This window comes from Equus asinus, chromosome 3 (genome assembly GCF_041296235.1).
Source record: "Equus asinus isolate D_3611 breed Donkey chromosome 3, EquAss-T2T_v2, whole genome shotgun sequence".
Classification (NCBI taxonomy): Eukaryota; Metazoa; Chordata; class Mammalia; order Perissodactyla; family Equidae; genus Equus; species Equus asinus.
The window spans coordinates 86,331,849-86,356,894 of record NC_091792.1 but is presented as its reverse complement, the minus strand read 5'-3'; the positions used below and the strand labels follow the sequence as shown (position 1 = coordinate 86,356,894).

The window sequence follows — 25,046 nt, the reverse complement described above, 5'->3', positions numbered from 1 at the left end:
TGAGGCAGCATCCCACATGCCACAACTAGAAGGACCCACAACGGAGAATATACAACTATGGGCCGGGGGGCTTTGGGGAGAAAAAGGAAAAAATAAAATCTTAAAAAAAAAAAAAAAGCTCGAAGCAGATTGCTGGGTTCCATACCCAGAGATTTTGATTTAGAGTCAAATCTTTCTCTCTCCATAGCCCATATATTTCACCACTGGCCCTTGTTTATTTCATCTCCCCAAATAATGTTAAGATCCTTGAAGAAAGGATTCATTTCTTCTTCAACCACGTGGTATCTCCTACAATACCCATAACAAGTCTTAACACACAAGAGATGCTAAAACATGCGTGAACGTGAGGAATTAAATCCATGCAACATAATGGTTACCTAACTAGCCACTATGTCCAGTATATGACCTGTAAATGAAAAAAGGGTAACAACTGATGTCAGCTCAGAAGGAAAAGTTTTCCTGTGTAAGAGGAAATGGAGGAGAGGAGGAAGTTTCCTGTCTCGTTGCTTTAGGAAATATGTTATTCATTCCCCACAGAAGGACTTTTTTCCTATATAGGGTCTGATGATTTTTTATGTTAAATAGGCAAAGATATTGCATAGTAAAATTTGTTTGATTAACGTAGGATTTTTGACTCTGCCTAGTGATTTTGAAGCTTGCTTACTCGCTGTTCTAGTAGGTGCCTACTGCCAAGGAGAGTGTGCTTCTCCAGCTGAGAGGGCTGGCAATATTATGTGTTTTACTGCGGTCATAAAACAAACACTTTGACGATTGTTTTTTATATATCATCGCAGTTAACTATTTTCAGAATTCGAGACGCTTCATCTCCTTTGTAAGTCATATATTCCATTTAGTGACAACTGTTTCTTGACAGTGTAATATATACTCTAGTAGACTTTTAAAATATCCACAAGTTGTCAGGTTGAGTGGCTGAGAGATTTGTTTAAAGAAATGTGGGCAACATTCTTGTGGTTGGAAAAAATAGGGAGAAAACGAAAGTATTGTTTGAAAGATGTTTTTAAAGGTTGTGTTATGAAATGGATTATATCTGAGATTTAGAGTTTGTTTTTAAAATAAAAATGAGGACAGACCATATTCTAACTCTGTAAATATTGTCATTTATAATAAATAGGAGTCACTTAGGATTAAGATTAACTTTTGATTATGCATTCCTTGACCTCAGTAGAGCGTTTGTTGACTAATTGACTGAAAATAGACATAAAAACCTCTTAAATATAGCAAAATATAGCAAAGTTTACTCCAGGTAAAATCTTATTTTAATATATACTATTATATGAATATAAGTCTGTGAAATTTTGCATATGAAAAAATATAAAAAAGAATAGAATCTTAAAAAAGGAAAAGAACTTTTTCCCTTAGATTTTGCTTCATAAAATAGTGGTGTTTGATATTAGCTAAGGAAAGATTGATCTGGCTTCATGCAGTGGCAGTAGGGAAACAGGCACAGAGGGCAGCATCAAGACCATCTCTGACATGGCCGTGGAGCCTGGAAGGGCAGGGCAGGGGGGTGACTTCAGGTCGTCTGATTTGATTAGTGGATCTGGAGCAGCAGGGGAGCAGACAGACATGAGGGGAGGTGTGTGTATTGGCAGATATGAATGTTTTTGTGGGTTTCCTTTGTTTTATTTTCCAGTAAATCTAATTTTCTTATGTGGTATTTGAGATTATTAGCCATAAATTCTCTTTTTATTTGTATGTATCACTAACGTTACTACCTTATTTCGTATTTTGAATCACCAAATATACTTCTTAAAGGTTACCTTTATTTTTATTGAAATATTTTATACAAATTATGTAAGAAATTGAAAGGCTTATATACAAAAAACCCCAGCAGTCCCTTTTTTTGCCCCTGCACTTACCTGGTCTCTTTCATCAGAGGCAGCCAGTTATTTCCCCTGGTACTTACCATTGTATTCCCGAATAATAATTATCTGCTTACTCTCGCATCATCAGATTCAGTTACTGTTCACTGACTTCCTGTTTTGGTGGGTGAGAATGTCACCTTCCTTCTGGCTCTACTTCTTTTGCCGTCTTGTCAATATCATCATTTTGGGAAGAATTATTTAACAGTACAGTTTTTAAATCCATATTTATTCTTCTCATTCTAATGGCAATATAAATATTCAGCGTCGAGCCAATGTTTGGGAGAATTCAGTGTATCAGAATTGAAGGAGAGAGCCTACAGAGTCCCACAGAGAGCACTTCCAGGCACTGTGGGCCCCCGAGGAGTGTGAGCCACTGCCCCGCTCCTACTACATGGAATAGCTTAGCGTGCCATGCAGTGGTCCTGGAGCTCACCTCTCCTCGCCAAATGGCAGAGCTGCCCATGTGTTGTGTTTAGTATTCACATGTTTGAAATCCAGTTCTTACATATATTAAGAAATTCAGCATTTCACAGAAGGCATGTGTAGACATAGCGCGGGAAGATGAATGGATTGGCTGAGCTTGTGGGGAATGTGAAAATATTTTCTGAATATACGTTTTGTACAAGAATCTCTTCTTTCACATTCTTCATATTTTATTTCTGTTGTTCCACAATTTTGTCTCCACAGATAATGTCTTTGCAATCACTTTGTCATAAAAGTCTTTGCTGGAATGAGACATTCATCTTCCCTTTTGTTATTGTGCTTCTCATCTTTCTATCGTCTTTATACAGTTCTCATCATTTTATTTAAAACTAGTTGATTGTTTTTCTTTCTGTCCCTTTTCCTGAGTGCATGCCATAATCCCTTTTAGAAGCCATTTCCCATCAAGAAATTACAAAATCCTTTGAGTGTAAGTGGCTTTCAAGTTAATGCTGTTGTTTTCCTTGTTCTCTGTTATTTTTTGTTTCAAGCACTTTTAAAGAAAATATTTAGTTGCTACTTTCTGTTTGTAAAACAATTACACATGTATTGAAGAACATTTGGAAGATACAGAAAATAAAAAACTCACTTGCTATCCAGAGAAAACAAACATATTTTGGTTTACGCTCTTCCAGTCTGACTATATGTATACACACACGCACACAAGTTACGCATTCTTTCAACACATACTTCAGGAATGCAGAGGTGAACAAGATATGGTACCAAGATATGGTATCATGAAGCTGCTGCACTAGCTAATAAAGGAGATAGTCAACCTATAGTAACATACTTATTTAGTTTTAATTTTGACAGATGCATGTGGTACAAGAGCACAGTTTTACGGAAGGGGGTAGTATTATCAAATTCATGAGCAAGTTTTGTTATTAAAAAAAATCTTCTGTCATAATATATAATAAAATGCGTCTGTAATATGCTCTCTATATAAAAACATAGTCTCCACTGTAAGTTTGTCAGATGTTATTTCCCCTAGGGAGATATAGAATTGTGGCTAGTAGAATTGAATACTAGTGTGAAGTATTTTTCTGCTTTTAACTTTACCTTTAGTATATAAACTTTTTCATTTGAAGTTTTTACTTCAGCTGCTACTGAAGTGCCAGAGGAGTGAGATAGACTGCTCATAATGAATTTGCCCATAAAAGGACCATACGATGATTATAATGTTAAGAGATTCATTTTATAAATACATGGAAATACTATGCAAATTATAGGCTATTTTATTTGCGGACTACAAGTCATAGTTATAGCGCTAGATAATTTGCATATGTTAAATCATTTAATCCTCAGAATAACCCAGTGAGATAGGTGATAACCTCTTTTACAGGTGAGAAAACTAATTCAGAGAAGTTAATTAAATCGGACTAACTTACTGTTGTGAAGATAGTATTGAGATGTAAGTCTTGCTCGGCTCCAAATAAAATCGATGCTTTTAAATTTCTTGATATTATGCTCTCTCCTTGTAATGGTGAGGTAGACGAGTGGGAATTATTATACCCATTTCTCAAATGAGAAAACTGAGGCATAAAAAGGCTAAGATTTCGAGTGTAGTAGCAAGGCAATGAAATAGTCGTCATCCTCTTCTTTCTGAACTTGGTTTTCTTGAACCCCCTGTATATGAGAACTCATCTGTATCCACCTCTCCCTTGAAGTGTCCTGTGGTGGGGTTGCCAGGAGGCCACTATAGTGCCCTGCTTATGCTTGTACTGCAACCAGGGAAGCGGTACTTTTATTTGTTTTATATATTGGACCTGGAAATACTTTCAAGTATGAAAAGGATTATAATACTAACCTAATTTGGGAATAAAAGTTTGGGCTTTCAGGTTTGATTTACTACTTTACTTTTATTCTAGATGGGATCATAAATAAATCAGTTCTCTGTTATATTTTTCCATAAAATGAACTGTCAGGGTCTTTTTGTTTTGGTAATATAAAATTTAATGAAAATTAAGTATGTAAGTGGATATTGATCTTGATTTTTTTTTTTTTTTTTGAGGAAGATTAGTGCTGAGCTAACTACTGCCAGTCCTCCTCTTTTTGCTGAGGAAGCCTGGCCCTGAGCTAACATCGTGCTCATCTTCCTCTACTTTATACTTGGGACACCTACCACAGCATGGTGTACCAAGTGGTGCCATGTCCACACCCGGGATCCGAACTGGCGAACCCTGGGCCACCAAGAAGCGGAACGTGCGAACTTAACTGCTGTGCCACCGGGCCGGCCCTTTGATGAGTGTTTTAATACAGCCATGTGTGGTTTCCTCTGCAAGTAGTTATGATGAAGTTTTTTGTCTAGAGCATTTCAGCTGTAGCAGTGAGCTTTGAGTCTATGTGTAGGTATTCATGCTCGGCATTTTTGGAAAACTAAAGAAAAAAATTCATATTATAGAATGAAGGATTTTGATTAGACTAGTGGGAAATTGTGACCGTTTGACATAGACCAAGTTATTATTGTTTGCCTATCAGGAAATCTGAAAAAAATGTTAAAATTTTTATTATGATTTCGATGTTGATACTATGTAAAGTCGGTCTACATGACCTGTTAAGATCTGTGTGATTCTTTCATTTCTCAAAACTTTACTGAGGATTTTGTCAGATTTCAGAAACTGGTCCAGTTTTCTTAGTATCCAACTTTATCGAGCATACACTACAGCAAATGTCTAGGTTACAGCAAATATTTTTGGTGACTCTGAAATGGAAAGTTGTAATTATCTGAACCGGACCTTCTATCTGGTGCTATTTTTACAAGGCTGCTCTATTCCTTCTAAATAACTGGTTTTTTAACGCCACACTCATCAATATTCCAGCACCTTTAACTGCTGGTCTCTTTCTTCAGAACTCACATAAGACACATAATTCGACAAGAAGAGCAGTGAGTCATGCCACATCTTGTTTTCAGAAGAACACCAAAGCATAAGCCTATGCCAGTGTTTGCTTTGGGGTAGGTTTCCCTAGAAAACAGGAGATCAGTGAGATGGTAAATTGCAATTTTATGTGACAGACAGCTGAAAACAAGGCCATGTGTGAAAGCAGCCAAACGCTTAGATGTTGTGCATGTCAAAACAGGAACAAAAATTATAATGCAAGTTTAATTTCCTTAAATATGGATCCCAACATTGAGGTATGTAGCTCACCCACAGCTTTGGGTGTGGCCCATGAAAACAGCTGCTAACTCTGACCTGTAATTATTATATTTTATTGCTATGGATGACTGGACCTTTGGGTTATAACCATTGATGCAAATGAGAGAGAAGGAGAACATGTTGCATGTACTGTAACATACATATTTTTGGCTTTGGCTACTTGTGTCTTCATAAGTTGTTTTGTTCATAGAACTTCAGTACTTGGAAGCACTTTTGGAGAAAGTTTTAATATGCTGGGTTTCTTGATAGAGTTTGAGAACAGAGCTTAGTCTCCAGCCAGTTTGTGATAGCTTCTTATCTGTGTGGACTGTTGCCAGTCACTGTGATGGTTTCAGAGGCATCCAAGGTCAATGCTGTGCCCCAGCAGTGCATGTGACTGCATGCTGTGATGATCCTCCGTGTTGTCCGTGTACCTTGGATTCCGTGAAGCACCTCAGGGGAATTCAGAAAAGGAGAGGCAGACGGCCGGCCCAGTGGCACAGCCGTTAAGTGCACATGTTCCGCTTCGGCGGCCTGGGGTTCACTGATTCGGATCCTGGGTGCAGACATGGCACCATTTGGCATGCCATGCTGTGGCAGGCATTCCACATATGAAGTGGAGGAAGATGGGCACGAATTTAGCTCAGGGCTAATCTTCCTCAAAAAAAAAAAAAAAAAAAGAAGAAGAAAAAGAAAAGAAAAGGAGAGGCATTGACTTCACCTTGGGGATTCAACACATCATACTACTTTCTCCTCCATCTAACTTTTCAGAAATGAATGTAGCCGTCACCAAGCCATGGACTGTTGTTAGTTGAAAGAATTGTTTAGAAGACAAGTAGTCTTAGTCTACTTTAGTTTAGACTTTAGTTTCACTCTGAGGATTTAGAGGTGATTCTCTCTGTTATGGCTGATTTGGAACTGGTTCTCTCTCCCATTTTCCATCACCCTCAATACTCCTCCATTATTATAGTAGCCAAGTGACATTTTCTAAACTGAGACTGGTGAGGTGACTTTCACAAAAATATATTGAGTTTAATGTTAGATTCTTCCTCTCTCACTAAAGCCTGGAGCCTGAAAGAAGATTATAACCACCATTTATGTTTAGTTTTCAAGTCATGGAGGATGATAAATATCACAGCTGACACTATGATAGTGTCTGTTTATATGACAAACACAATTCTAAGCACCTTACAGACATTTTTTCATTCAGTTTTCACGATAACCCTCTAAGATAGGTAAGTATTGTTATTATTCTTATCTTACAGGTGAGGAAACTAAGAGAGAGAGCTTAAGTTAACCTAGGTTGAACAACTGGTAAATGGAAGAGTTAGGATTAGAATCTGGGTAATCTGCTTTTAACTCTGTGAGATACTGGACATTCCAGAGGCTGTGTTACGCTGCTTATCAAAGTGACCAGGCTAAGACTTAACGTGAATTTTTTAAATTTACCTGTGGTTTTCTTGTCTTTGAGGCCAATGTTAGTGTCGGGTTTATTTGCCAGTCTGTTCTGAGTCATAAGTAATGACATAAGTAATGACGTAGATAATAACTACCTTGTCATAAGTAATACATTCCTAAGAGAAATAAAAGAATTAGCTAATGTAGACAGATGTTCAGAATGAAGAACACTGTATGATACAGACCGTGTGATAGAGGTGTTCGTGTTCCCCTGAACTTGGAGGGACCTCATGGGCCATTTGGTCCAGCCTTCTCTTACGAAAGATCCCTGAAACAGTGATACAGCTCCTGCGTGAACATCACCACTGGGCAGCCCATTCCAGTCAGACAACTCTAATTAAGAGAAAGTCCTTTTAATTAAAATATCACTGTCAGTGTTCAGCAAGAACATTTTAGAAAAGCAGCCAAAAGAGTTAAAAATCAGAATAGTAATGGAAGAAAAGAATCATTATCTTGAAAGGAATCAGGAACTTTGATGCCCAAGTTACATAAGTATTTTTTCATTTGTTGTAAGTATTTTTTTTAAGACCACAGTATCACTGTGTGTTTTTCTTTGCACTGGTTCTTATCCTTTGTGAGCTCTCAGGTCCTTCTGTGAGTCTGTAAAAAGAGGAAGTAAATGTGGTAGGACTCTCCTATTCCCGTTCTCTGGAGATCTCTCAGAGGCTGCTTACTGCCAGCATCTTCAGATGTCAGGGAGGCGTCAGACTGGAGGATGTGTTTTTCTCTCACTAATGAATCTAATACACATTTAAGATTATTTGTTTTAAGAGTTAGGTATTAGCGTTTGGCTTCTCTAAATTTTCACACATTATCAAATAGAGAAAATTTCTCTTGTCTAGTTCAGTGTCTTAGTACTTGCTAGAGGATGTCAATGTTGGAAAAGTACATACAGTAACCTACGGTCAGCATTTCTGTTCTTCTCAGTTACTATAATTCTGTCGAAAGCAAATTTGGTGAGGTTAAGCTTTACAGACCTGTCCTGTCCATAACCTTGTGTTAATTGTTGTTGCTAGGTCTCTATATTTTGTGCCTTTTAATGCAAAGTTAAAGGTAGTGTAATATTGTTTTATGCATGGCTATTTCAGTTTAGTGAGCATTTGTTGTGTCACCACTATTAGCCAGCCATCATGTTTATTATATGACCTACCAAGCTTTCAGACCCTTCTGAGCTCCCAGCCTTTGAGTCAAGATTAGTGTTTATCAAACTGAGGTTTATTGTGTGTTCAGTTTTTTGAATCAGGACCAGCGTGTCCCCTCTTCCCCTTTTTGTTTTGTAAATGAAACAGACTAGAACAGAATGTATGTTAATGGATTGATTGCGCATGAAAATATGTTTCATTGGTTCATATTTGTACTAAATAGATCATGATATAAAATATATTTCTGACTGTATATTGTGATAAAAAGTTTGAAAACAGTGGTCTGTGTCCACGTTTCTCAAGTTTGTGGTCCCTGGACACTGGTGCAAGTCTGAATTGTTTGTTCCTGGTCTACAATTGAGATAAGTACCGAAGCCGAGAATAAGCATTTAGAAATTTTCATAGCAATTTGACATCGCTGCAGTTTTCCAGCTTTTGATCAGTGGATTTGTCCCATTGAACAGGTGTGGACTAGTCTGGTGGTGTTGAATTTTCATGTTGAGTCACTTATGTTGTAAGTTGTGTACTGTTAAGAAGAGCTATTCTAGGCTCATTTTCTAATGTGTTAGATTCAAACAGTGGTGGAGGAATGTTCATCAATCTCTCAGGGTAATAAGCTTACCTTTTGGTAAAGTAGGCGGAATGTGTTGCTAACTTGCTACACTGTCGGATTTTCTTCCTGTAATGACAGAGGTATCAGAGTAGGGAATGCAATTTATAACATTTTATTTCATCCCTTTGTTTTAAAAATAATAGTAATACTCTGTTAACATTGGAAAGCTTTAGAATTCTAACGTAGCTTGAATTTTACAACAAAATCCATTGTTATCAATCAGAAATATAAGCAATAGTCTTATTATATAAACAAAATTTAGTCTCCATAAACAAAAATAAAGTTTCCTAATAAATATAAGAAACAATTGAATGTGTTCCAGTCCTTTCTACGTGATAGTATAAATGTGAAGTTAATCAAAAATAATATAAGAACTTGTTAAAATGAACAATTTGAACATTTGCTGGCTTTGAATTTTCCTTTTTTATATTTAGATATTATCATCTTGAATACTTGAACTAATTTAATGAGATTTGGTGATGAGGATATTGGACAAGATTCTACTTCTTAACTGTAATGTGAAATTAAGGGCTCATCTTAAAGTTATTAAACAAGGATAGATGTGGCTTATCTATGGCTAAAAGAGCCACATGAGATCATTAATTTTTAAATTCCTTGACTCTGAGTAACTACCTCCAAATTTTTAAAAAACCTAATCCCACCCAAAATTATTCAAGTATTAAGTACATGGAAAAAACTAAGTTGAGACTATAAAGAATGAGTTTTCATTTCATGTGCTCTCCACCAGACAGTGGACTGACTTTGTTTTCCTAATAAGGCTGTGCTAAATGCTGGAATGCTTGTCCCCTTAAATTTTATTGAATACCTAAAAATACCCACTTTACAAAAAAAGTTTGCAATTTAATGTGTTTAGCCTAGACAAGAATAGGAAAGGAGATGTATCTGAAAAAAGTTAGTGGCAAAATTATGCCTCCAGTATTAGCATAGCACAGAGAACATATAAATGTGGACCTCAAAGAGCGTTATCTCACACTTTGGATGTCTGAAGAACAAATTAGGTATTTTGCTATTTTCCATTTGTATTTTGTCTTGCTATATTTAAGATTTGGGGCAAGTTTTAGTCCCCCTGTCTTCCCCTTCTTTTACTTAGTAAGTAGGCTTATACAGTTCAGACATATACAGACTAATTTATTGCTCAGCACTGTATTTAGATTTAATCTTCTTTAATTGGATATTTGGGTTTAGCTGCCTTACAAAATGGGGTACTGTGTTTAGGAATACTTTCCCATCTTACTTAGAGGAGTAAGAGACCAGGTCCTCCTCGTGGCCTAAAGTAGCGTGTGGGTTCTGGCTCCCAGGTGTCTCTCTGGCTTCACCTCTCCCTGCCCTGCCAGCCGTTGCTCCCCTTCCAGCCCCAAAGGCACAGTCCTGCTTCGGAGACTTTGCACTTGCTGTTTGGTCTGGAATTCTTGACTGCAGGTCTCTGCTCAGATTTCTTCTTACCGCAGAGGACAGCTCTGACTCCTTTCTATAAAATAATGGATCCCTGTCCCATCTTACTTTATTAGACTCCGTTGCACTCAGTACCGTGTGACATACTTTTTGCTTGTTTGTTTTTAGTCTGCCTCTTCCAAGTAGAATGTCAGCACCATCAAAGTAGACATTTGTCTGTTTTATTACTGTTGCCCCACCTCCTACAACAGAGCCTGTTTTGTTAGGGGATCAATAAATATTTGTGGAATTAATTAATAAATTAATGAAACATTATTTAAGGAAAAGATACAGCACAGTTGTTGCCCTTGAACTTGAAGTAACTTTGGGTATAATACATATTGGTCAGGAATGAGAAGGTGCTTAGTTAACATAGTTCATGGTAATATAGAAAGCCATACTAATCATAACAAATCTGGTGGTTAACAGGAGCTAGATTCTGACTATAACCCAAGAGTGTGTGTGAGATTCAAAAAGAATGGAATGCTATCAAAAGTGTTATTATTCAGTGACTAGGTATATATGTAGGTATATTTATGTAAGTAGATGTATATCCAGTGATGAGGTATATATGCATATGTAGCCAAAACCAGATTGAAAAGGAACCATCATGGTTATTTCTGCAACCTTACGTGCTCAGTATACAACACTGTATCACCGGGCATGTCAGAGCTGCAGTCAGATTCGTTCTGGATTATTGGTAGCATGTCGCCATTGATAATTGTAAGTGGGGACTGTGATGCTAGTTCCTTTATTTTCTCAAGAGCGTGAGAAAGAGGACTTATAAACATGAGGTTCTTGACACATACCTACAAGAAGATCGAGTGATGTGGCATCTTGAGATCTGCATGGCCACTGACTTCAGAAGCTGGTTGTTATTTCGAACAGAACACCCCGTTTAGCACCATAGATGATGTTCATTAAGGAACCTCTAGCCCCATCCTGCTGGAAAATGAAATCATTAGAGAATTCCTTTTGCTGTGGGGGAAAATACTCCTCTTCTCTGGAAAAATAAAGAATAATGAACTGAAGGCTCTTGTTTCTTTGTTTTTGCATGTTTAGTAAGCTTTAACTGAGAATTTTCTGAAATTCTTATTTATGTATGTATTTCTCAAGCTGTAAAATGTGCATTTTCTATAGATAGAGAAATAGGTAGATCTACATATGTCATCTATCTCTATGTAGCTATATATTAACTACTTATATATATGTGTGTGTGTGTGTGTATTACAATGAGAATCTCCTGTGTTTAGGTGAATTAAACCAAAGATGGCATTCTGTAAATAACATGATTAAAAACAAATAGTTATTAGTTAATAGAAAGTTAATAGTTATTCATTGTTTGAAACCATTTCTCTCTGAAGTTTTTTACCAGAGTTACTTTTGTGATTTTCATCTCATTTGGTGTTATTCCTAAAAGGCAGAGTATGAGTTGCTTATCTGCAGGATTTGAGTTCAAATCCTGGTTCTGCCATTTTCAAATTCTAAGTCGTGGATGAATTACTTAACCTATTTGACCTTCTGTTTCCTACATTTAAAAAGAGAACAATACTACTTTCTCAGGAAGAATAAATGAGATAATTTATGTAATGGACCGAATGAAGTTATTGGCATTTGGTAGGTACTCAATAAGTGATAGTGTTTCCTCCGTTTCTAGTTTGTTGTTGTCTTCTCTTGAAACTTATGCTGGTAGATAATTTGCTTTGATTATAACAGTATGCAACCAGAAACAGAGAATAATTTCCAGAACTCCAGGGTCTAATTTTCTATGTAAGGGAAAAGTAGTATCTTTCACCGCTTACTTCGTGCAGTCACTCTGCTAGGTGTGTTACATACATGACCTCATTCCATCCTCAAAACCATTCTGCAAGGAAAGGATTACTGTCCTTGTTGTACCAACAAAGAAACTGTAGAGTGGCTAATTAATTTTGTTGGTAACCTCCATTTAGCTATTTCTCCTATTTCTCAAAAAACTTCTCTATCAGGGAAGAGCTTGATAAGAGAAAGCCTGAATATGAAAAGAAGGATCTCTCTGTCTGGTTAGGGTTGTAGCTTTTCCTAGATGGAAGAAAAAAGTAAGTAGACAAACCTCAGGTTATGAATTGTGCCTGCCTATACTATGTTCACCCTGCTCTTTAGCATCTGACCCTTATCCAGGCTTTCCTGCAGCAGTTCATTTCATATGCATCGCTAGAAGTCTGTGAAAATCCAATTGTGCATATGGTTTGTTATTGATGTCTACTCTCTTAATATTAATTTTAACCACATTTGTTGTTCAAACGTATTTTAATAGTGTCACAAAAGAGCTATAAAAATTTAGATGTATACATGGAACTTAATTTTTCACATGCAGATTATTTACTTTGCAAATCCTATTATTTTCATATTAGTAATGAAGTACTGTGTTGATAAAAATGTTTTTTCTTTGTCTGATTGGAGCTGGGAGAGAAGATATACTAAGTAGAAGTCATTACCATTGTGCACAAAGGAAGATATAAACCTAGTAGGTTTTCAGAGAATGCAGCTCTGTTATAGATTGCTTATTTCTATCAGTCTGAAAAGTATTACAACCCATGCCTGAAATGAAATAAGTAGAGTTTCAGTGGAAAACAATGGGAAAGAAGGAAATTGTACTTTTCACCTTCTCTTACAAAATGCATGGTGTATCCTTTTTAGTTGTTCTTTTCTAATTTTTTAAAAAACAATTACATTACTAATGATTCCACTTATAATACGTAGAAGCAGAAGATGAGCAGTTTTTAGTAGCCTTTATCATGTTTTAGCAAGTGAACTGAGGTGCTGAGTAGCAGAGTTTAAAATAGTGCTTAAAATGTCATCCTTAATCCAATAATCTTAAACTTGTCCCTTCACCAAGCTTCATTATCAGCACTGTGTGGTGTGAATTTCATTTGAATGGGTAGTTTGGGAAGGTTAGGTGGGTTGTTTAGTTGCAAGTCGTATGAAGGTTTGAGGCAGAGGAGTTAAGAGGAATTGAAAGGTAGTGTCCTGCAACCACAGAAAGAATAATGAGAAGCTAAGCTCTCGATTCTTATACCTGTCAGGGTCTGAACAAATTATAATTAGGGGTTTTTCGCTATGTGGAATGATTATGAAGCTTAGCGTCCAAAAAAGCCATGGTGATGTCAGACTGTTTCCTAGAAGGTTTGGTATAATCAAAACTGTAAAATGATCTAAACCAAGGGTTGGCAAACTATGACCTACAGGCCAAAGCTAGCACAACCCCCTTTGTCCCCCGATAAAGTGTTATTGGAACACAACCATGCTCACTCATTTACATTTTGTCTGTGTCATCTTATTTGCTATAATGGCAGACCTGAGTAGCTGAATCGAGATCCTGTGACCTACAAAACCTAAAATATTGACTCTTGGCCCTTTACAGTAAAGTTTGCCATTTCTTAACAGTGGGTGGGGTATATAAAATAGATTTCTTATGTATAATCTTTTATTGAAATAATACTTTCATTTTAAAAGAGTTTTACCCATAATAAAGATGAATCATCCTGATTAACCTTGAACACATCTAAATTATTGTACAATTTCTTCAATATTCTTTTTGATAGAAATTATTTTATAAATACTAGTTAGAAAAATGCATTTTTAACTTCAATGATTCTGAGGTTTTGAGTGTAGACCTGAAGCACAATGGACAGATGAAACTTTCTTCTCTGATAAAGATTTTCTTGTGAAAATAAATATTAAGTAAAAACATAAATTCCTTCCATCTAAAATCATGTAGAATAATGTGAAATTTTGCGTTTATCACTATATGAAACTGTCTTATTTGTTGACTTGTTTATTATCTGCCACCTCCATTAGGATGTAGATTCCAGGCGGGACCTTCTTTGGCTAGTTTACCACTGTGTTCTCAAACCCCAGAACAGTGCCTGCGGCTCAGTAAATCCTGATGGCTGGACAGGTGAAAGGATGATCTCAAGTGATGGATGTCAAATAATATATAAAACTGTCACCAAAACTAGGTGACAGTATTTAAGTTGATCAGTATTAGTTTGCATTTCTGAAGATCTTAATAACATTGAATTGGTGAGCTTCAATCATAGAAAATAAAGCAGCATATCATGAGAGGAAGAAATCTTTGTTAATTTCTTGGCTCCTGTGGAGTGAGATGGATGTATTAGAGGGAGGATAATGTGGAGATTGGCATTAAACTCTTTAGTGGTCCAAGTTATTTAACATTTCTACGCTTTATTTCTGAAACTTAAGCAATAAATTGTATATAAACCTTTAATTCAGTGTTGAACTCCTAGTAAGACCCCAATAAGTGGTAGCTGTAAGGCTGATGTTCTCATTATTTGTATAATGGGAAATATTTTATCATTTTAAATTTAGCCTAATGCTCCCTTCTCTACCCCGCTGTCCCCCAGTTTTTTCTCCTTGAAAATAGTGTAACCGTGCAGGTCAGGGAAACTCAGTAGAAGTCCCTCTCTCCCTCCCTCCCTTCTTCTCTCCCTGCCTGTCCCCCCTCTAGCTTGATTTAGAACTGGTTGATGAAAATTTCTCCTCAAAGCCCATCAGCTGCTGTGACCACCTGAAAAGGATCTTTACAACAAAAGCCCTCACCCTTACCTAGGGAAGTAATTGTCAAGTGGGGACTGCCTGTTCTGGATTTCTCAGAGCCATACCCTATTTCAAGCCAAGCCCAAGCAGAAGGGGTCCCATGTACCCAGATAGGCTGGAGCAGTTCCCTTGCTTCTGTCTCCCATTCTTCAAAGTCTGTGCAGATTTGGGTTATTTCTTTCTCTCTAGAGGGAAAAAATGTATTTCATTAGTTCTCATAGTAGGATAGAGAAGATACAAAGAGTGAGAAAGAGAAAGTGAGATTGTGTGTGAGTGCCTGTGTATGTGGTGAGTACCATCTTTTTATAAGCTACTGGGTTTTATAACATGCTGATATAGAACTATTTTGTACTTTTGTTTATAGAAAATATAATCTTTATAAATTCTCATATCATTTAGAAAAAACCACTGATACATTGCCGTAAGTGATTTAAATGTTTGAGGTTTGAGTTGTTAGGAAAGTAGACTGACTGGAAGTACAATAAAATATGGGGAAATTGTTTAAAGAGACATCCCTCTGCACACTTGAGTGCTCACTTTTTCCCCTCTGGAGTGGCTTTGTTATTGCAAATTGACAACTTTGCAATTAAAGTGATTAATGACATACCCTAGTGTTTATGGGTCCTGAGGTCAGTGAGCCCAAAGATGGCCATGCTGTGGGAAACTTAGATGGGGCTCATCTCACAGAAGATGAACTAAAAATCCTCCTCTTTTCTGTGTAATTGTTTATGAGTTAAGTATATGAGGAATGGTTGAAGGAGTCACCAAGACATAATGAGTGATGCGAATAATCCTTATCAGTCTAGTTCTGTTGCCTGAGTCCTCATTCTTAAACGCTAATGTGAACATTCATTGGCTACTTTATTAACTAAAAACATGTTATCTTATAAAGCAGTATTAGAAAAATGCGTTAAACTAGTTAAAAATATAACTTAAATATAACACCATTCATTAGGTGTTCATCAGATGCAGTTTTACTTGATTCCTTTGAATCTGGTTCTCGTTAGTGTTACTGCTTGTTGATGGCATTATTTTTCCTATCCATTATGCTAACCAGGGCCTCACAATTCTAGTTTCTAATACAATGCATTATAGCTTAGAACTCCTTTCAACTGTTTAGCTAGAAGTTCTGAAACTGGTTGTAATGCATCAGGGATTTTTATTTTGGATACTGCTCTTAGCAAAAATCAATCAATTTTCAAAATAGATGGTTCCAGCCACACTGACGGCTTTGTTCTTTGAATTCCGTGAGTTGAGGATAGTACTGGGCCAAGGCACTAGTCTCTCACCATCATAGCTTACTCCTGTACAGTGACTTTGCACTCGGGGAGGAGAGAACAATAGGCAAATTGTTGAGCCCATGGCACTAAGCCATTTCCAGGATCTCTGCTGGTTTGAAACACACACTACACAAAAGTGACTTGTGATGATCACTGTGATTGAAAGGGAGAGATTTTATCCCATTGCGTATTTCCCAGGATTGAAGAGAAAAATGTAGGAATAACTTTGAATAATTATACCTTAGTTTTTAAAACTATTTAAAAATCTTTACAAAATTATTTACTTTTAAGTAATCCATGACATTTCTAAAGTAAAGGAGCAGATGGTTAATCTAGTAATTTTCTAAAACAAAAAGAAAAAGAAACTATAAAAACTTTAATTTTGAGAAATAGTTTTCCTCATTCGTATATTAGGATTTTCTCCTCAGAGAGTATAGGAAATATATATTTCACTTTGCTGAAGGAAATGAGATTTTCCTGCATAAACATTGATTAAATTATGCTCCTAGTCTTTGAGTATCTTATTAAACAAAGTTCAAGAAAGCACTAGTTCAATAAGAAATATGCTGTATAACAAAAGATCCTGAGGATTTTATGGATTGTACTATTTCTTTCCCTTAATTTTAGCTGCTTGTAAGAGACTTAAGTAAACATTTCAGACTTACAGAGGTTTACTTTCTTTGTTTCTTTAAAATAGCATTTCCCAGAGGGTTTTCCCCTTCCTAACTCCAGTCTTAAAAAAGGGCTCCTAAATAAATGAGTAACTAAATAAATGAGTATTCCATATTTCAAATGGGTATGGACAACAATTCACAGTATTTTCTTCTTTAGGCGTTTAAAGGCTCTGAGAAGTCTCGCGGCTAAGATGCTTATGTAGCTTCAAGTTTTCCAGATATCTTTGATAACAACACCTTATTCTTTTCTTTTGTGTTTTGGAAAGTAGTTTTCTAGGAGGCATGCTTTGAGACATAGTCTTACTTATTATAAAAAGTAACACATATACATTGTATAAAAACACACAGAAGAGAAAAAACAAATATCATCCACAGAGAGCCTCTACTAAATTGTTGGTGTGTGTTTCCATCTACTTTTTTCCGTGTACCGATATGCTATATATGCTATTTTATATCTTCCTTTTTTCACTTACCATCACAAAGTAAGCGTGCTCTCACGCAGTTGTGAGAGTGACTTTAATCTCTGCACAGTGTTCCATCGTGTGGTTATATTACAGTGAACCACTGCCTCATTGTTGTGAATTTGATCAGTTGTTCCCAATTTTTCACTAGTGTAAGTTATACTGTAGGCAACAAGTATGTTTATACATAAAGTCTTTTCTATATTTCAGATTATTTCCTTATAATAGATTCTCAGAAGTTGATTATTATGTCACAGGGCATGAGCTTTTTCAAAGCTTCTTATAAATAAATGCTAAATTATTTTCCAGAAAAGCCGTAATAATATACAACTCTTCCAGCAACATATAGAGTATTCTCATAAGCATTATGTATTAATATTTTTTAAAAATCTTTACACATTTGAAAGCAAAAGGTGGTGTATCTTTTTGTTATTCTGTGATAATCAGTAAAGTTTTATTCTTTTGAGCTAGTGTTATTACTATTCAGTAATTTTGCAGATTTCATTTGTCATGTATTCTAAATATTCTGAACCACAATAGTTTTAGCGTCATAAGAGTATGTGATTACATTTAAATAGATTTATCTAGCCTCCTGATCTTTTAAAGTGTAACTAATGCACGTTATAGATTTTATGTACATATACGGTGTGTTAAAAATGTTTTTCCAAATATTTTTAGTGTGGACAGATTGATTACTTCTGTTTACTCCAAAAAACGAACACGCTAAAATGAAGACCATTTTAAACAGGATTCAAAAATTACATGGTTTAAATTGTGACCTGCTGTAATTATTCAAACAGAAGTCGGACGAGTACCTGATTGGCTTGTGATAAAGTAACTCTGAGGGACCTTCTAAGTTTCAATGATTCTATGACTCACTGTGTTGTTATTTAAATATTTAAACCAACAGAACTAATTTTTATTGCATCTAGTGTCAGCTGTGTTATTTGATGTTTAATTATAAGCCATCTATTTTTTTCCTTCCAAATGATTGTGTTTTTAATGTGCAGTGGACTCAATCCTGGGATCCTGAGGGCGTGTAGCCCCTCTTTTCTCTGACTGCTTGTCTTAGTTCATGCTGTTGCATGTGTGAGATTTTATCAGAAGGCAAACAGGGCAAACAGATTTGAGTTTCAGATTTTAAAATTTTTTTGTGAGTTCAAGATTTCAAGCAGTTTTTTTGTAGAACTTTCACTCTATAAAGTACGTTAGGACTCATTATTATTCTGTGCTTTCTCCACAAAATAAGAAGTTAGACTTCAGAATTAATGAAAACTAACCATTGTGGTTTTGTTGTTGCTAACACTGTTTAAGTAGGAACTAACACCTAGAAAAAAACTAAGGGGTTTGTTTTCTTGGACATAGAATATATGCATTTTATTCCATTTGGAAACCTAATGACTGTTAAACATCTTGTTCTTTTTTAGAGATTGTTTTTATATTGCTAGATGAGCTCCATGCACCTTTTAAGTGTCCAGATACATAAGGATACCATCCTCTCTCTTATGGCAAACTTTCAACAATGCCTTGGGTGGTTTTAATAAGTAGATCCTTTGTGATTACATCTTATTGTGAAATTTCAATGAAAGGAAGATTCCACTGTTGTGTACTTGAACTTGTTTCCTTTGCTTGTAATCATAATCCTGTAAGGTAAAAGAGAAATTGTCCATTTGAGAGTACACATGGTTGTGCAACTGCACACAGTCTAATTCTGTTCTCCAGTAACTGAATGTTAGCATCCTTTGTGGCCTCTCATTAGGTTAGCCAATTATTCAGTCAGTGCTTGCCCTAGCTAACAAAATTAGTTGTTATTGGAAAATTCAATTGCTGCCAAAAATGTTGATTGGAGTTCATTGCTAGGTTATGCTCGTAGAGACCAAATATCCTTTACAAGCGTTTTCTATTGGTGATCTGTTATCACTATAAGTAAAATGATCTCATGGTTTGTATCTTAAAATTATTATCACTTATAATTTACCTACTACGGTTGCATTTCTTGAATTCTGCACTTGATGTCTTATCAGGTTTGTGTAAGAGGAGTGAAATTGCTTCTGGCCTAAGTAAACATAACATATACCTTAATACTAGGTAAATCATTAGAAGTTTTCCCAAACATTTTGTTACTGTCCTTGACTACAGCCAGGGCCTTGTAATATAAAAGAACTGTTGGCCTTAGCCCCATCCTAGTGATTTACTTTCTCTAGCTTTGAAGTTCCTCATCTGGAAAATGAGGATACTGATAGTTGCTGCTTTGCTTATTTGTCATGAGATAATTGCTCCAAATCAGTTATTGTTACTATTAGTCCATGATAACCAAAGAGACGGTAATAATACAAAAAAGCATATATTAAAAATAATCTGAACTTGCAAATAGTCAAATTCTGTGCATGGATTTTTGTGCTTTCCTTGTTCTCTGTTTTCCACGCTTATTACTGATGACCTCTATGACATGTCAGGCACAGTGCTGATACAGAGACACAAATGGGACATGGTCATCACCCACTGAAATTATAGCCTAGAGGAGGAACTTACAGTTTAGTTTTAGTATAACAAATGTATTAACTTGCATAAGGACTTACAAGTATGAGTACGAAATAAATACTCATTCGGTGACCCAATTCAACCAGAATTTACTCACTATCTTCACAGAGGAACCCAGTAGCCTATGGACATATTCATGGATGTCAGGAGAAAAGGCACATACTGTTGGAGACAGAGATTCGGCTTAGATGAGGAACCCCTCAAGGATCAGAAAGTCACGCTTATTCTACTTTGCCCTTTTGGATGGGGAATAGCCTTAATTTAAAGCTTAAACATGGGTTCATCAGCTAACAGGATTGGTGTTTGTCTTCCCTCGTTTGAGTATGTAGAGAACTAATGATTATCTAGGATGAAAGGGTATTGGATCTTGCAGCATTTGACTTACATGAACTAATTAGTAGTTTGTAAATAGTCAAAATCATGAATTAAGAAACTATAAATTCTGATGGTTTAGTATACTAAGGTATATAATAAAAATTCCATTAATAAGATTTCGAGTTTGCAAAAGTCATTTTTTTCTCTTTTTCTTTTTTCCCCCTCAGAGCATCTCCTACATCCAAGCCTGAGCTGGTTCCTGTTCAAAAGGTGCGTTTCTATCCTAGTATCACTAGGGTACCATTTGATAGCCCCTCTTGAACCCCTGCAATTTCATTCCTGTCTTAGGCCATACTCACAATTTGTAGTTTCAATACAGTTTTCTTCACAGTTCTTTTCCTTTAAAGATAACAGGGGAAAATGGAAATTAACGTATACAGGATTACCATCTATAATTATACCTGGATGATTAAAACATTATTTCCAATGTCATATGTTATCAATAACTTATGTCTCAGTTTCTTACATTCACTTTTAATTTGCCTATCTTTATTCACATTTTCTAAAGAGAATAAGCGGTTACTGAAAATGAATATTACAATAAGTCTTTAATAACATTTTGTTTAATAATAAGTTTTTAATTATGTTTTCAGAGTATTCTTAGATTAGGTTATTGGCAAGTACCCTTTTCTCTCGTATATATCCTCATTTTGTCCCAAACCATTATTCATATACATCTGGTTTATGCTTTTTGGAGTTTTCTCCTTAATTCTCCTTGTGCCTTTCCATTGAATTACTTATTATATTGATTTGCTGAGGCATTAAGCTATTTCCCCCTCTCAGCTAGCTTTATTGTTTCTGTAAGATTAATTTAGATCACGTTTTTCTTCTTAAAATTAAATTTAATAGAACCACCATTATATGCTTTAAAAAAAATTTCATTGTTTTTCTTTGGAGATGGTAGGGTGAGTAGAGATTTATTCTTAAACATCATAGAAACTTAAACTGTTTTTTTCTCTTAAAGTTTATACTTGCTTTGGAATAGGGATTTGCACACACAAATTCTGTTAATTTTAGGAGAAATTGATCTTTCTTACTAGCTTTTCTTTTTTTTTATTTTTTTGCTCATGGTAGTGAAGAAACATCTAAGATCATTTTTTTCCTTCTATAACTATTAAATATTTATTTTGGAAAAAGGAAAGAATTTTATTCCATCTCTGAATGATATCTCAGAACATTCCAGAAAGAGAAACAGGTGGATTGCAGGAAAGGGAAAGGATTGATTTTTTTTGTTCATTTGTTTGTTTTTTTGTTGTTTTTGTGAAAGCAACTTCGTGATTCAAAATAATTAATTAGAATGTGCACATTTCTGAGTTAGATGAAAATCATCTTACTCTTTTTTTTTTAATTGAAGAGTTAGAAATGTGCTCTTCTTTCTGCATGAATCAAATAATTCTGCTCTGGAGAGTAATTAAACCTGTTTGAAAGATGGAATTTTAATTGAGACTCTGGATATTTTAAAATAAACATTTCAGTTAGAGATATTTTGTTTATTATGGGGTATTTTTAAAATGTTCCTTTGGAATATGTCTCACTTGACACTTATGATGACCTTTAGGCTTTATGATAGCTTTCCTGCTCTATTTCCCAAATGTTTTGAAACTCCTTTCGTTTTTATTAAAAAAATATATTCACTGTGTGCATCTGTATTATGCATGTTGGGACCCATTAGCATGCATGTTATGCTATATCAGCTCATTGTTTTTATCTGGAAACATGTAAAGTTTGGGCTGCTAACATGATTGTGTTTGTCTTTTAGAAACTAGCTGTGTGTTCTTTTCAGTGAATCCATTTTGCATGTGTTTGGTGTGTTTTGTGTATGTTTATTTTTATTTTACATAGGGAGAACCTAAAGAAGTAGTTAAACCTGTGCCCATTACATCTCCTGCTGTGTCCAAAGTCACTTCCACCACCAACATGACCTACAATAAGGCACCCCGGCCCTTTGGCTCTGTGTCTTCACCAAAAGTCACATCCATCCCATCACCATCGTCCGCCTTCACCCCAGCCCATGCGACCACTTCATCACATGCTTCCCCTCCACCCGTGGCTGCTGTCACACCTCCCCCATTTGCTGCGTCTGGACTGCATGCTAATGCCAATCTTAGTGCTGACCAGCGTCCATCTGCACTGAGCGCTGGTAAACCTGCAGTTACTGTCCCACGGCAGCCCACAGTCACCAGCGTGTGTGCCGAGACTGCTCAGGAGCTAGCAGAGGGACAGAGAAGAGGATCCCAGGGTGACAGTAAACAGCAAAATGGGTAGGTGGCCAAGGGTGCTTTCTGCTTTTATCAAAACTCTTTTTTCAGGCAATTTCCAGGAAACAATCTACATTCCCCCAAATCAGCTGTTCTTTGAAGGAAGGAAGGTGAAGTTTTATTTGCTTCATTAACATGTAGCTTTATATTATATACATACAGCACTTTCTGCGAGGCAATTATAGGTTAATCGAAACCTAATTATGCATTTTGACGTGTCATGAACCATGTAACCTACTCCATAACTCTTTTTCTCCAAGTCCTAGCACAGCATTGAGCAGCTGGCACTTATAATGCAGGGCGAATCTTGAATCTTTCTTCCTCAGTTTTTCCATCCTTTGATTAGCCACCTAAAGTTTAAACAGTGTTACAGTTGTGTCAGCTTATGTCTCTCACTCTGAGGAGAGAGGAATGAGGAGTTGGTGAGAAGCTTTCTTTCTAGGAAATAATCTTAAGAAGACAGAAAGCAAATTGAGTTTTAACTCATGTCTATGCATCCTGCATTAGTTTAGGTCAGATAGCTTGCAACACGCTTTTCAGATAACCTTAAGCTAGAATTTAGTCTTTAAAAGCAAATAATAATGGCAGAACAGTAACATTAAGGGGTACGTAAAAAACATCAGAAGCAAATTAGAAAATATTTTCATTGTAAAGATTTTTCTAAAATGAACAGGTTTAAAGCAGTGGACAGCAAATATGTAATGTCAGCAGAAGTTTTTGAAAATCTATTCCTTATTATTTTTCCCTTTTTGTGGTATATTTTTTGAAAAATTGGTTGAAGTGTATTTTCAATGGCCTCCATTTATAAGTGGTCATTTTATTCTTTTTGGAATTCAGTGACCATACTCTAAGCCGAAGTCATTTTTGTAAAATCATTTTGATCAGATTTATTGTGACAAAAATGTACTTTAAAAGGAAAACAAAGGGAAATAATCTGCATGCGTGAAGCTTTTTACCGATGCCAGTTCCCAGGAAAATATAATTAAACTAATTGTGTGGATAGGTCTTTTCTGAGATAATCCCTTCCGAATGTTAATTCATGTAATGAAGGGGCTGTGCTTTCTGTAGCGCTGCTGCCATGGCGACTCTGGGGCCCTGACAGCGAAGGTGGCAGGGCTCCAGGCTGCCGCTGAGAGGGAGAGCAGGTCTGGAGGAGCAGCTCCCAGGCCCACAGAGGGTTTTGTGGTTGTGGGTGGCTTTTTACAGTTCTGCTGTGTTTATTGAGAAAAACGAATCCCTCAAACAGTGTTATTTCTTCTTTCATGTGAGGAAGAGAATAACATAGTGTTGAGGTGTGTTTGGTTATATTTTTTTGTATGTCTATGTTAAGACGGTAGATTTTAGAGTAATTGAAGTAGATATCCTGAAAAGACAGATGCTGCCCCTCAGGTGCTAGCCCCACAGAAAACTAAAAGCAGAAGTTTACTCTGTTTATTAAATTTCAGGTTTGGTAGAAGAAAGTTCGTTGAAAGAAGTGTTTGAGCTAAAATCTTTTCTCCTTACTAACACTTCTTGAAATTTTGTAAGAAAGTCTTTTTTCTGGAAAATCATGGAAGTATAAGCAAGTCGAGGTTATGAAAAAGTACGACATTTAAAACACGTGAAAATACCAAGCTTAAATTTTGTGTTTTATAAGCACAGCTTTGGTGATTAAATTTGAAACACTTTAAAGCTTATTATTTTCAAACTATAACTGTAGGCAGTGGTATGGTTATAGGGCCGCTATGGTGGCTTCTTAATCAGTCGACGTGGGATTATGGAGCATGTGCCTGGTGTCCAGCACTGGGCAAGACTCAGGAGAAAAGGGATTATTACATATTTTGCATCATCAGCAAGCAAGTTACTGCTTTGCATTTAGAAACTGGGTGTATTTGAAAAGAGCTTGACTTCAAATGTTGTCCAGCTGTTAGGACAAGAACTGGATTTCTGTGAAAGCAACGTGTGGTGTCTGAAATTCTAAGACAAGTTTGCAGTGCCCTTTCTCTTACTGTGTTTAGATTAGTGAAATCAAAAATAGATCACACCCTTTACTAGGCAGTCATGTGTCGTTTTGAATAGTAGGTGTTTTGTGACATTGACGAATGCATTTCCTACATCAGACGTCAGATGGTTTTTCTGAAATCATTGTCAGATTTTTTACTAATTATGTGATAATTAAATTTCCCATATTTTTATAATGTTACAAAAGGTCTGCAACAAAGCTCTTTCAAAGTTGAGAGTGGTTACTTTTTATTAATTAATTTTTATTTTATAAATAATATATTGCCAGTAACCAAAACTTTAAGAGTTCAGAAGAATTAAAGTTAAACGCATAGTTATCTTTTTCCTCAAAGTAGGAGGACTGTTAGTTTCTATGTGATTTAAAGTAATAGCTAATGTGCCTGTTTGAGAGACATCCCACACAAATTTCTATAGGATTAATAAATAGAAGACACAAATGCTTATTAATTAAGCATCATTACTGAGAAATAGTTATTCATCCTGATAGTATGAAATCTATAATTATGTTGATATTTTTAGAATGTTTCTTAATAATACCACATAAGCATTCCTGTTCTTTCTTATAAATAATAATGAACAAGGCGCTTTAAGAAAGTTTTAATCTTTCTTCTGCGTACACAGATAGTTGGTCTCGGCTTGCTGTTTTCTTTACTACTCTCCTTCCTCTCCTTAGAGGAAAATGGGCTTTATATTCC

At 35.9% G+C, this 25,046-nt stretch overlaps 1 protein-coding gene across 10 annotated transcripts in view; it reads left to right on the top strand.

Annotated features, from left to right (window-relative positions):
- The window catches only part of PDLIM5 (PDZ and LIM domain 5), a 196,142-nt gene that overhangs the window by 89,174 nt on the left and 81,922 nt on the right, over positions 1-25,046 (top strand). For 4 of the 10 annotated variants that reach the window (XM_014839400.3, XM_070505353.1, XM_070505352.1 and 1 more), the window contains exons 4-5: positions 20,260-20,302; positions 22,262-22,353. In XM_014839400.3, coding sequence (XP_014694886.3) covers positions 20,260-20,302; positions 22,262-22,353 — 135 coding nt within the window. Of the gene's footprint in view, positions 1-20,259; positions 20,303-21,934; positions 22,354-25,046 lie in introns of all 10 variants that reach the window. The other 6 variants (XM_014839397.3, XM_070505357.1, XM_070505351.1 and 3 more) reach the window with 2 other exon arrangements.